The 13,635-nt window shown below is 52.9% G+C and overlaps 1 protein-coding gene across 7 annotated transcripts in view; it reads right to left on the reverse strand.

The window, feature by feature from the left end:
• Positions 1-6,158: 6,158 nt before the first annotated feature.
• Positions 6,159-13,635, reverse strand: part of CALML5 (calmodulin like 5) — a 9,553-nt gene continuing 2,076 nt past the window's right edge. For 3 of the 7 annotated variants that reach the window (XM_017872439.1, XM_017872440.1, XM_017872436.1), the window contains exons 2-4: positions 12,526-12,667; positions 12,184-12,307; positions 6,159-7,014 (exon numbers count right to left, since the gene is read on the reverse strand). In XM_017872439.1, the coding sequence (XP_017727928.1) occupies positions 6,415-6,855 (441 nt within the window). In that variant the 5' untranslated portion in view covers positions 6,856-7,014; positions 12,184-12,307; positions 12,526-12,667 and the 3' untranslated portion in view covers positions 6,159-6,414. Of the gene's footprint in view, positions 7,539-12,183; positions 12,308-12,525; positions 12,668-13,635 lie in introns of all 7 variants that reach the window. The other 4 variants (XM_017872444.1, XM_017872442.1, XM_017872441.1 and 1 more) reach the window with 2 other exon arrangements.

The following is a 13,635-nucleotide window of genomic DNA, read 5'->3' on the forward strand; positions in this document are numbered from 1 at the left end:
GCTGGCGTGGGTCTCCATTATTTTCACAAGGAAAGGTGCCCACAATATAGCATTAAATAGAGAGCGGTTACAGAGTCATCTGCATGATGCCATATCTGGGAAGGAAAAGTACAGACAAATAGAAGTATGTGAGTGGATAGAAAAGGGAAAAAAAAGTCAGGGTATGTTCCAAAATATTTACACATGGCTTTGCTTAGAGAATTATTTCCATTTTATCCTTCTGTCTGTGCTTGTGTAGGTGAGCATTGGACTGACAATTCTGAAGTCCCTTCCTGATAACCAGCATGACCTTTTCCTTCCCAAGAACTACATTTCTCTTGTTCCTCTGCCTCCCCACCTTACACAAGGCACAGCTGAGCCCACACAGGGGCGGCAGCTGACCTAAAACCACCCAGCAGAGCACGCCCCAAGCTTCAGGCCTGGAGCCCGGAAGTCCTGACTCCACACACTCACAGGGACCTGGGGCCTGACCAGATCAGTGAGGCCCCGACCCTTCACTCCCTGCGGGAATGTGCCCCAGTCTGTGCAGCAGCTACCCCGGGCCCTCCTTCAATACCAGTGCTAGGTAGAAAGCCTGATGGTGGCCCAGGAGGAGGGTCTGGGCTTGGCCTGGCCATTGCAGGAGACTCCAGGGTTCACCTTTCCCCTTTGCTCCCACCACCTAGACTCCCTGCTGCCTGAACCACCCCCACTGTGGCATCCCTCTAAGCAAGACCAGAGCTCACCATTCATCAGCAGCTGTTCTGGTGGGCTCGACCAAGAAGTCAAGGACCCCCTGACAAGGCAGCTTCGGTGCAAGCCAGCGGCTCTCAGTGTGTGTGTGTGGAGTGGGCCTGAGTGTCTCTTCCTCAGTGCACATGCCTGACTCCCGTCCACTCCATACCCTCCTGACATGGCCTGGGGAGGGACTGGCAGAGAGACACTTCCCAGGCCTGACCCTGTCCCCCTGTGCCTGCCCGAACTGTGCGCTGACATTGGTGTTGCCTCCATGCACAGCCAGGAAGGATCAGACCCGTGGCTGAGCCAGGGATCCCGCCCAAGAAGAGGGAGAGGTGGGGGTTGGCTGATTGGCAGGATTAGTTCCATGGAGAGCTAGAGAAATGGATTCCAGGAAGCCAGGAAGGCAGGGAGAGCAGACGCCTGAGGTGTGAGAGAGGGGCCTGGGCAGCCAGAGCCCAGGGCGGGGGTGTGGAATGTCAGCACATCCCTGGAAGCTAAGCAGGAATGTGGTGGGAGACGTGCACCCATGGGTGCTTCCAAGAGGCACAACTAATTCCTGCTATCAGGCGGGATTCCCAGGAATAGCAGGTAAGCATTCCCTACTCTCCTTAGAAATGCTCCCTCTCGAACTTTCTCCTGGCTCCAGGACCTCCCACCTGCCCCCTCCTCTCATCTTCAGGCTTCTTGCCTTTGCTCAGACTCCAGGCGAGTCCAGGGAGACCAAGGGGGTCCCTCCTCCAACAAACATTCACTGAGGGAGGTGTGGCCCTGTTTATTCAACACGTTCTGTGTGCAGCAGGCTACACCCTGGAGGTATAGGAATTAGGAACTGCCCTGAAGGCCCTGAGGGGCTCCAGGCTAAGTCTGAGGGAGAAAACTTGAGAAACTGCTGTTTACCTAGAGACAGGTAAATATTGTCAGTGAGGAATGTGCAAATGGCCCAGGGTTAGAGGAAGACCTTCCCTGCAGAAAAGGCCCCAGGGATTACACAGGATACCAGGCTGATCCTTCTTTAGTCCCCTGGGCCTTCCTTCAATACCAGGCTGATCCTTCTTTAGTCCTCTGAGCCCTCCTTCTTCAGTTCTCTGGGCCCTCCTCCAATACCAGACTGCAGAAGTTCAGTCTGGTATCCTGTGCAATTCCTGGGACTTTTCTGCAGGGAAGGTTGCCCTTTCCTCCACAACCCTCCTTCTTGCCTTATGAAAATATCCCGCAATAAAAGTCAATCAGGTGGCTCGCCCTGCCTGTAATCCCAGTACTTTTAGGGGGCGGATCACCTGAGGTCAGGAGTTCAAGACCAGCCTAGCCAACATGGAGAAACCCAGTCTTTACTAAAATGCAAAAATAAGACAGCATGGTGCACGCCTGTAGTCCCAGCTACGTGGGAGGCTGAGGCAGGAGAATCACTTGAACCCAGGAGGCCAAGGTTGAAGTGAGCCAAGATCGCACAGTTGCACTCCAGCCTTGGGTGACAGAGCCAGACTCCATCTCAAAAAAAAAAAAAAAAAAAAAAGAAGTCAATCAGACAAAGGCTTTTGGGGCCCTGACTCCCATTTCCCTCAAAGTGTATGGGTTTCTGGCCAGGTTTTTAGCCCCCAGGTACCATTCCCTCATCCCCATCTGGGTCGATCAGCTCAGCCCTGGTTCCCTCCACTGTCCCGGTTCTAACATTGCAAGCCCAGCATTCCAAGACCCTTACATCCCAGTCAGTCAGGATGGAGCCCACCCCATTGTCTGAGCTCTTAGCCCACAGACGAGCTCCCCTATTCCTTCCAGAAAAAGGAACTGAAATGTGGTCCACACCGCAGGTCTCCAGGCCTGGTCTCCTGGCTGTTCCCCCAGCAGCAAATCAACCTGAGCTGCTTTCTCTCACCTGCTCCCTTACTCGTGGAGCTGATTCCTTTTCTAAGTGAGTGGATAGAGAGGGGGATGGAAGAGCCAGCAGATGCCTCCATAGCCTGCAGAGATGGCAATAGGACCGTGTTTCCCAGGGCTAGGCTTTCCTTCCTGGATCCCGGGAACTTCCATTCCAGTGCATTTTCTTCTCAAAGGTTGGACCTTGGTCCTCTGTTGCAATGAGAGCCCAGATCTAACCATCATGACAAATCTGGATGTATATACTGACCCTGGAGTTGGTAACGCTACTGTAGAAAATGTCTTCTTTGGCCAGGTGTGGTGGCTCATGCCTGTAATTCCAGCACTTTGGGAGGCCGAGGCGAGTGGATTACCTGAAGTCAGGAGTTCGAGACCAGCCTATCCAACATGCAAAACCCTGTCTCTACTAAAAATGCAAAAACAATTGCCAGGTGTGGTGGTGCACGCCTGTAATCCCAACTACTCAAGAGGCTGAGGCAGGAGAATCGCTTGAACCTGGGAGGCGGAGGTTGCAATGAGCCGAGATCACACCATGGCACGCCAGCCTGGGTGACAGAGTCAGATCCCATCTTGAAAAAAAAAAGAAAAAAAGAAAAAAAAATGCCTTGTTTTTTTCTTTTTGGTTTTGGTTTTTCTTCAGCCCTTCCAGATTCTGTCGCAACCCCCAACTATAGAAATGGGGACAGTCAGGTGCTTTGTTGGTTCCGTGGAGAGCCTCCTGAGTCAGTCAACAGACTGTCGAGTGGGGGCCAGTGGGGCAGTGCCTTCCCACAGGGGGAAATCCAGCAAAGCTTCAGGCTATGGGTCTCTGGAGGCGTGGCCTCGTGCGGGAGGGCCCATGTGCTCCTTTGTGCTTTCTAACCTTCCATGATGCGCCCATATTATTTTTAGTATGAAACATTTCAGACACATAAAATATAGAGACTAATAGAGAACACCCACTTAACCATCCACATCATCAGCTAAAGAAATGAAACCTTCAGAACCAGCTGAGGCCCCGCTCGTGCCTTCCCCAAACCCCTCCCACCTGCTCCAGAGCAAGTGTCAGTCCTGAATTAGAAGTTTATTTTCCCCATGTATGAGCTGCATATGTCTTCAAAATCAGGTATTTTTTTTTAAAAGAGAAGAAAATCAGTTTTGCCCTCTATAGATTCAAGCTGTTGTTCTCAGACTTTGGGACCCTCCCGGACCAGGAGCGCATGTTCCCAAAGAAATTATGTATAGATGGTGGAAACTCTCCATTTTGCAGGGTAAGAACACGAAGGAAAAAGAAACACCAAAAAAACAAAAAAAAAAGAAAGAAAGAAAAAAGAAAGAAAACGAAAATCGCCTGGTGATTCCAGCAGCTTCCTAAGAGAAAGGACCTCCTGTGGTTAAAATTGCGAGAAAGAGCACAATCCTCAGAAATGTTAAAAAGTGAAATGCAAATCCTATATTTTTCTGTTGTTATTTATTTTATTTTTGTTACACAGACCCTGGAAGAAAACCCTGCTTGCCTGACCAGGCTGTCCGCACTGAGGGAATCGACCACTTTCAGAAGATGAGACCGTCTGTGACCCGCGTCCAAATGAGGATGGGGCTTTCCTGGCGGACCCCTGGCGGAGCGCAGGATGGGCTGGAACTTACCGAGGGCCTCCTACTCAGTCAGGTGACCGGGCAGGTCTGAGGCTGCCTCTGCGTCTGTTCCCCTCTCACCGCTTCCTCATCGTCTCTTCTTCGGATCCCCCTTCGCAGCGCCCTTCCTTTTCAGAGCCCTGAGGGAGGAGAGCTGGGGGTGTCCACTTGCTCCCCTCTCCAGCCCCAGGTCCGCCCTGCCACAGCCCAGAGCAGCAGAGGAAGGTCTGGCCCAGCCTAGGCGTGGAAGGGCCTGGAGGGCGCTGGCCAGGCTTCCGGCTGAGGCACGTGGACTAGAGGAACAGGTGCAATGAGTGACAGCAAGAGCATCGATGTTGACTCCTGTGAGAGAAAACGCCCAGCCCCGCGCCAGTGCCGGCCGGGTACCCTGGCTCCCAGGCTGTTGCGCTGGGAAAGCCGGGGATAACAGGGAAGGCCCACACGCTCCATACCAGGTTAGGTGTGTGCCCCCACAGTGTGCCCAGGAGCATGGCAGAGCGGGAAGGGTGACGGAATCCTGAGCTCCAAGGCCAGGGCCTGCCACGGCTCCCCGAAACACCCGGATTCTCACGTGCGATGGCCACGTAAGTTGGCCTTGGCGTGCTCCCGGTATCCCCACCTTGGGGGCGTCTTGTTTTCAAGTCTGCAAAGAGGTACGTGGGTCAATCGTCTGGGGAACCGCGCGAGGACAGAAGGGAGCCCTGGGAATGCAAGCGCTGTGATGAGTAAGCTTGGTCTCATTTTGCTAAACCTCATGGCAGCCAACACAACCCAAGTCCACCACAGGGCTGTGAAGCTGTCGGGGTGGAGGGCCCTGCCTGCTCAGGCCCCCTCGCTTCTCCCCCCGGCTCTGCCCTTTCCCCACCTCTACCCAACCCTAACCCACACAGATCACAGACACACGCCACACAGATGCACACACCAGACACCACAGACTCATGGACACAGACACAAAGACACACCAGACACAGAGGACACACACACAGATGCACAGACACAGGACTCGATGGACACACAGACACGGCAAAGATGAACACAAAGACACAGACTCACAGCACACGACACAGTAGCACACAGACATGCCAGCCCATAGAAGACAGAACGCAGATACGAGACAGAACACACACACATAGACACAGAGACCACACGGATACACAGACACACAAAGACATACATTTAACACACACACAGACATAGACATACAGACACGTAGACACCACATACCACACAGATTTACATATACAGGCACACGACGAACAACCACAGACATACACAGGACACACAAGGTACCACACACAGACGAACACGCATGCACAGACACACACTACACAGCAGACACACACAGATACACGCAGGACACAGCAGCACAGAGCACACATAGCACACAGATACACAAAGTCACCCACAGCACACACGCAGTCGACAGAGACCCACACTCAGACACACAGACACACATGCAGATGCACACAAGCACACACAGACACACAAACATATAAAGACACAGATGCACACATACAGAGACACACATACAGACACACAAACACGCACACACAGATGCACACACAGACATACGCATATTTTATTTGCAGCTGAAGAGAGGCACGGGCTCCTGTTTGTGCAGGACACGTGCCCAGGTCCTCACCAGCAGCTCAGGCAGAGCCTGGAGCCAGAGACACCGCCCAGCACCATCCTCACACATCCTCTGCCCACCTGCCCTCTACTTTGCCTCAGGGGAGGCAGGAGGTGCCCCTGGGGCCTGCTCCAGACAATTTTCACACTGCAGGTGAGAGGGGTGGGCTGGGAGAGGGGTGGGCTGGAAGGAACCCCGGAAGCAGGTGGGGGCCCCTGGAGGCCGCCGGCCCACAAACACCAGGCACACATGGGACTCGGCAGTCCTTTATTTAGATCAATGCGGGGCTGAGGGACCCTCAGGGCAGGCCCGAGCTGGGGAACCCCATTCCACTGCAGGGCAAAGGGGGACCAGGCCCAAGGAGGCCACCTTCTGCCCAACGTCTGGAGGCAGAGAGGGGCTCGCAGGCGGCCGAGGGCGCCGCATCCAGGCCCTGGAGCGCAAAGCCTTCCTCCCGGGGGAGGCAGTTTCCCATCCACCGACCAGGTTTCCCCGGAGAGTCCCAGCACAAAAGCAGCAGCGGGCAGCGGCCCTGAAGGCTCAGAGCGCAGCTGGGGGGACACAGGCGGGGAGCCTCACTCCTGGGCGAGCATCCTCGCGAACTCCTCGTAGTTCACCCGCCCGTCCTGGTCCACGTCGGCCTCGCGGATCATGGCATCCAGCTCCTCCTGCGGCAGCGGCTGCCCCAGCCCCGCCATGGCCTGCTTGAGCTCGTCCACGGTGATGTGGCCATCGCCGTCCTGGTCGAAGGCGCGGAAGGCGACCTGCAGGTCCTCCAGGCCGGCCCTGGCCTTCTTCACCGCCGCCATGAACTCCTCGAAGCTGATTTCGCCGTCGCCGTCGCTATCAAACTGGGAGATGAGTTTCTTCAGCTTGGCCTCCGAGAAATTCCTGCCCATGGCCTTCAGCGCCGCGCCCAGCTCCTGGGCATTGATGGTGCCGTTTCCATCCGTGTCAACCGTGGAGAAGGCCTGTTTGTACTGGGCCTCCTGCTCAGGAGTCAGCTCACCGGCCATGCCTGCGTCCCCTGCACCTCGCGGAGCCTCCAAGTTGCTGCCCAGCGGCCCTCAACCTGCTGCTCTCAGAGCTCCTGGTCCAGAGTGCAGGCAGCCACAGGGATCCGGGCAGCGTCTGTCCCAGGCAGCTCTGACTCGGCATGGGAACCCCCTCCTTTTCTGCAATCGGAACAAAGGGAGGAGGAAGGCTCCCCACCCTCCAAATGCCCTGGGGTGAGAGCCTCCTCCCAGGGAGGGACAGATCCGCTGCAGACAGGAAATGCAGGAATGGGAGTGGGAGGGCTGTCGGGCTCCAGGTGGGAACTGCCATGGGGTCGGGGTATGGGGTATGGGATGGCTAGCCTGCCAACCCCTCCTGGCCTTGATAGCAACCACCTCCCTCCAGGAACATTCTGCCCAGGGCATAGTTTCCCCTGCAGCTGATTCTCCGAGATCCTGACCAAGCCAAGGGGTTCAAGACAGCTTCTCCAACTTCACAAAGACAGAGACTGGAAAGGGAGGTGGCTTGAAGAGGCTCCCTCAGGGGCACAGCGGGCCCCAGTGTTTGCTGTTTCTGTACCCCTCTCTCCAGGGCTACTGCCTAGCTCTTACCCTGAGGCTGGGGCTTGTGGAAGGGAAGTGGGTGGTAGCGTTGATTCTGCCAGGGCACAACTGCGGGCATCATGAGATTCCCAGTCCAGGGTCTAGAGACAGAGGATGGGGCTCACTGCCTTTAACTTCAAGGAAGCAAGGGGCCAGGGCTGCCTTCAGAGCCATAGCTGTTGCTGAGATGTTGTTTGTCAAGTGAACATGTGATGTGCGGTTTCAGAGGAGAGGGAAAGACTTTTTGTCTCCCCAGAATCCTCCCTTCTAGCTCAGGGATTCCTACAATTTAGTTCCATCACCAAGTCCACGGTTCCCTGTTCAGACACCCTGGGAGCTGAGTGGCAGGCGTTCCATCCACAGGGTGTCAAACAGCTACAGGTGGAGTTTCGCTGTAGCGAGACACGGGGAGCCTCAGTGCCCAGCATACCCCAAAGGTGCAGGCAGAGGGGCAGGAGGATGCAGAACAGGTGGCTGCCATCAAACCTGGCCTTCCTTGTGGTTTTACTAAGCATCAACCCTAAGCACAAAAACCCATCTGGGAACCCACTGGGGCCCTCGGTCTGCTCTGTTCTCTGGAAGGAAACCCCCAGGGCCACTTGCCTTGAGAAACTTTTAGAGCAACAGCTAAGCCTTTGGGGGACCATCCCAAAGTCCTTCCACTGACGTGACCTACAGTTGTGAGGGGACATTTGCCTTAGAGTCCCCAAGATGGCTTTCTCAAGCAAGTCCCCTCTGATCTCCACAGATTCCCATTCTTCTCCCCAACCCCTGCCCGTACATAAGGCACAAACTCCTTTATTCCCCTGAGAAAGTTCATACATTCCACTTCCCTCCTGTTCAACCCATCAAATAGACCAAGTACCCGCTCCTTCCCTAAAGTGCAGCCAGAGGAACACCTCCCAGCCCCTTGGTGCTGCACACATTCCCCGAGGGAAGCCGGAGCCTGGGGTGCCCAACCACTCACTCCATGACCCACAGCTCGGTCCCCCAGGGCCACGCAAGGGACAAACCAGGCAGAGCAGTGGGAGGAGGGAAGACGCCCCAGCCAGCCCTGGTGTGGCAGCTGCTCCCTGAGCTGTGCGCAAGGGGCCAGAGGGAGGTGTGAAGGGCTCGGAAGAACCGCAGCAGAGAGAGAGGCTGAGGTTTGCAGAGAGGGAGCTCCGGGGACCAGGTGAAAAAGGGAAGGTCATGGTCAGCAGAGAGAAGCAAGCAAGGGGGTCACCCCACCGGAGTTCAGGGGCACCCAGCATAGAGAAAGAGATGCAGAGAGGAGTGTCCCAGTTGTCTAACTCATTTTATAAAGCTATCTTGAAGATTTTCTAGCTCACTTCAGTGGTGGAATAATACAGAGGCCTCAATAAATATTGAGCAACAAATTTCTCAATGAAATTGATAACCGGTTTGGGATGGAGAACGTGGGTCCAGCCAGGAGAACAGAGAAGCATCCTGCCTCGTGAGGGGCCCAGGGAGGGCGGGACTCCTTAATAGCTGGATTCAGACCAGCTCCTTGTTTTATTTCCTTAAAGAATACCTGAAGATTTAAATCTATATTTGAAATTTCCTTTCCTTCTCATCTTGTTGTTGGGACCTGTGATTAAAATCCAAATGCTTAATAATTATTTCGTGTCATTTTCCACGGGTATTAAATACTACTTTGCAAACAATATTAGGAGCCTTGAGCTCCCGGTTCCAGTTTTGTCAGTGATGTCGAAACGTGTGTCTCAATATCTGCATCTATAAACTAGGATGATGCACCCACTGTATCTGATTGGAGCACATAGGATCAGAGTATTAAGTACAGAGCCAGCGGCAGGTGTTATTATTCTATGATAAACCTCATGGTCAATAACAAACTGGTTCATATTTGATGTCAACCAACACTGGGGAAAAACATCTACTTGAAGGGGAATCTCATGATTTTGTGATTATACCTCTTTTGATTGAACTGAAAAATTAAATGCATCCGCCTCGAGGTTTAGTTAAGTCCAACATGCCAAGGCTCAGAGCATTAGCTGACTTGCCAGTGGCAGCTCCAAACAGAGGCAGTTCCATGCAGAGCAGAAGCACCTGTTTAGAAAAAGCCTCACGCTGTCTCATCACGAGACAGGGCGATGGTCACTCTTCTCGCGATGTGCATTTTCTGGATGGGGAGAGGCAGTGTCCCATAGGGAAAGTCCCCTGGCTTCCCACTGGGTGTTTCCCCATCCGGGGTCGCTTCCTCCCTAACACATTCTCTTTTCAGGGCATGTACAAGCACTGAGATCTTTTTCTTCATCCTCCCCTCAGCCTCCTGCCATAGTATGCGAGCCATCAGCTGCCTTGGCTCAGACTCCGTGGGTAGAGTTTCCACTCCCCTCCTCTGGGGTCAGCACCAGGGACACCAAGGACAGCCATGCATGAGTGACCTGCACCACAGATGGCCTGGCACAGCCCAAATGGGGGCTCCCAAAGAGGGACGAGATGGCATTTGTTGTCAAACCTAGGCAAGCTTGGTCAAGCCCCTCTGCCTTGGATGGTTTAGCACAGCAACTGGGTGCAGAGCCTGGCTTTGAGGAGGGAGAAATGCCTTCTTTCTAGCTAAGGTGCATTCCCAGGGGATGCCTTCCGTGTGTATCCCTGTGTGATGCAGGGGCCAAGGGCATCATCCGTCCTCCACCCCATGAGGCGCCTGAAGCTGGGGTGCCCAGTCACTGGCTCCATGTCCCACAGCTGAGCTCCCCCGACCCAGGGGCCATGTGAGAAGCAATCCCAGCAGAGCAGTGAGAGGAAGGAAGATGCCCCAGCCAGCCCTAATGTAGTGGCTGCCCCTGGAGCTGTGTGTGAGGGGCCTAAGGGAGGTGCAGAAGGCTGGGAAGAACTGCAGCAGAGGAACAGGCTGAGGTTTGCAGAGAAGGAGCCAGGGACCAGGTGAGAAAGAGAAGGTCGTGATCGGCACAGAAGAGGGAAGTGAGGGGGTCTGTGCCTTTGTGACTGAGTGCTGAAGGTGGGCTCTCCTCCCCTCTCCCACGCCTCTCAGCTGAGCCACTCATGGAGACGCCAACTCTCCCTGCCACCTTGGAGGAGAAAGGAAGTCTCCTTCGTTGAGGACTGAAGACATCTGCAACTTGCAATAGGAAGGATGAAAACCTCTCCAAGGTGGCTGGACAAGTCCCCAGAGGCAGGAAGGAGACAGTTATCATCAGTCATGGGACTGCCTTGTGCCTTCGCTGTGTGCACATGTGTTTTTGTGTGTGTATGTATATGTGTATTTGTGTGTGCATGTGTGTGTAGGTGTGGGTTTGTGTGTACATGTGAGCGCAAGTTTGCATGTGTGTGCAAGTGTGCATGCGTGTGTGTGTGTGTTGGGAGGAGATATGCAGGGTGTAGAGTGGCTGTCCTTCTGTTCAGACGAAGCCAACTCTAACTTTCACACCAGACTGACCCCAGGAACAAAAAGACACTCTGGCACTTCCACTACACTTTGGCTCCTCAGAGTGGAGAAACCAGTCAAACAGGCCTTGGAACTTCAGCCAGCACAGAAACTCCTCACACTCCTGTGTTTGCAGAAACTGATCTCACCTGGCACCTGTACTGTCTCCACGGTGTTGGCACATTGGCACGGCCCTGACCTTCTCTGGGGACAGGGCAGCCCCAGGGAAATGAGAAGGGCCTGTGTGGAGGGTGTGATCTGTGGAAGAGAACACCAGGGACCCAGCTTCACAAAGCTCATCTCCCTTGCGATTATCCTCAGCAATGAGAAATAGAAATGGTGAGCGATTGTGCTGGCTTCACAGGCAGTCGGCTCCGAGCCCCCTTTCCTGGGTACTCCTAGACACCACACACCTCCCCTGCACACCACGCACCTCCCCAACACATCGCGCACCTCCCCTGCACACCATGTGCCTCACCTACACACCACACACCTCCCCTACACACCATGCACCTCCCCTGCATACCACGCACCTCCCCTACACACTGCACATCTTCCCAACAGCGTGTGGTCACATCACTGGGGGTTAGCTCCTGGCTTCTGCACTTTGCTACCTGTGTGGCCTGGGTGAGCTGCTTCACCCCCAAATACTGCATGCCTCTCTGGTGAAGAAGATGGTACTAGCACATAGGAGCCTTGAGAGGGTCAAAGCCCTGCAGGAAAGCCTCCTCCCAGCACCTCTGGAGAGCAGGCACTCAGTAGGCAGACGCCGCCTCAGAGCTCCTGCACCCCTGGCCTGTGCCAGCTCTCTGTTGGGTGCCATGCCAGGCTGCTTCCTGGCCAAAGCAGAGGTATCCTCACTGCAGACCCGGGTGGCAATTCTAAGTTCTCAGGGCCTCGGCTGAGTGGAGAAACACCTGATTTCACTGATGCCATGGACAGTGTCGACCTTGTTGTCCACTGCACTCCTGGGGCCCCCCACATGGTCCATGTGTGTGGAACACGCTTGACAGAGGCTCATAATTCCACAGGAAATCATCACAGGGTGAGGACTCGGAAGGTGGAGAGCTCTGTTCCAATCTAGATTCCTGTCCAATCAACAGTGTGATTCTTGGGCTACAACAACCTGAAGTCACGCCAGGGGGTTCCCTGGGCAAAGGGCAGAGGCCCCCCCACTCCCTCTCCTGGAGAGGATGCTTATGCGTTCTCAGGTGAGGAGAGGCTCTGGGGCTGGCGTGGATTGCTATTTATCCAATGCCCGCAATCTGTCTAGACTTGCTGGGCTAGTTGGCAAGGGTAGTCCTCCCCCAGACTCTTACCCATCAATGACACACCTGAGAACCTGGCAGGACACACCTGGCTCTGTGTCCCAGACCCGGAGCCTGTTCATCTGTCCTCATCCCATTGTCCTGATTATCCAGCACCTCCTGGATAAGTGTCTTGAGAGAGGTACTTATCCTAGAACAGAAACATTTCAACTCAGACTGTATTGGATGGAAATATAAGGTGGATTACATGTTTTATTCCCCATCATTTTAAACAAATTAGATGAAGTATAATCCCATTGGTTTAAAATGATACATGGGGCCCTCCATTCGCTGCACAGAGGTTTGCATGGCGTCTGCCATGCGTGACACGCTCCTGGTTCGCGGCATTTCCCAGGTGATCCTTCCCACCTGCTGTCGTGGGGTAAGTGGTCCCTCTCCCTCTCCCGTGGGTCTTCTCAGCGTGTCCTGAGCTCCTCTTCATTTCACAGCTAGTATTGGCAGAACTTAAGGCATAACTCAGTTGTCAGGAAAAGATATCAGCAGCTTTCGTCTAAAATCAGTAATAAAGCAATGGTTCTGAGGGTGGTGCTCAGGACTGCCAGTGTATTTCAGGATTCAGGACCATATTCTGAAGCGTGAAGATTGCCATGAGCCTGAACGCTGGACAAGATCAGGGATTATCATGATCCTGTTCATTGCTATAACACACATATATACAAAAACCCATTGGGGAAGTTTAGATCTAAACAACTAAATGCAAGTAGATGGATGTGCAAAGTGAGAGGCGAGAGAGAAGTATATTTGAATAATCCTGGAAACCCAGAAGTTCTCAAAGAAAAGGTAGATATATTTGACTACCTATAAAAAAGGTAAAACTTTTGTATGAGCAGCAAAAAAAGACTATATCTAGATAAAGCAAAATGATAGATCTTGGGGGAAATGATAAATATACAAATATACAAATGATTTTGTATATAAAGAGCTCTAAAATTGTTAAAACTACAACAATAACAATTCAATAGAAAAATAAACCAAGGATATAAATAGCCAGTTCACAGGGCAGCAAATTCAAATGGCCAAGAAACAGTAAAAGGTGCTAAAATTCGGCAGTAGAGGAGGAAGTGCAAATTAAAATAATAATGAGGCATCATTTCATGCCCAATCTAGCTGGCAAAAATTGAATTAATTAAAATACCTACTTCTAGAGAAGATGTGAAGAAATTGTTATCATTCCACATTGCTGGTGTAAAGGTCAGATGTGACAGCTTTATTCTAAGCAATCTGGCAATGTGTCATGTATTACAACTAGTAACAGGATTATACATGTATAAACAAAAATCTAGGATATTAATATGGGTTGCAGAGACACCAATATGCAGAAAGGGGGTGAAAAGATGAAAAGGCTGAATGATATGGCCGTTGTGTGTGTGTGTGTGTGTGTGTGTGTGTACAAGAAACTGGATAAAACATTTTTAAAGGATCTTTGTTTCGTTAAGTATTTCCTTTTTTTTTTTTTTT

The sequence above is a fragment of the Rhinopithecus bieti genome, unplaced genomic scaffold (assembly GCF_001698545.2).
Source record: "Rhinopithecus bieti isolate Rb0 unplaced genomic scaffold, ASM169854v2 scaffold_6933, whole genome shotgun sequence".
NCBI lineage: Eukaryota > Metazoa > Chordata > Mammalia > Primates > Cercopithecidae > Rhinopithecus > Rhinopithecus bieti.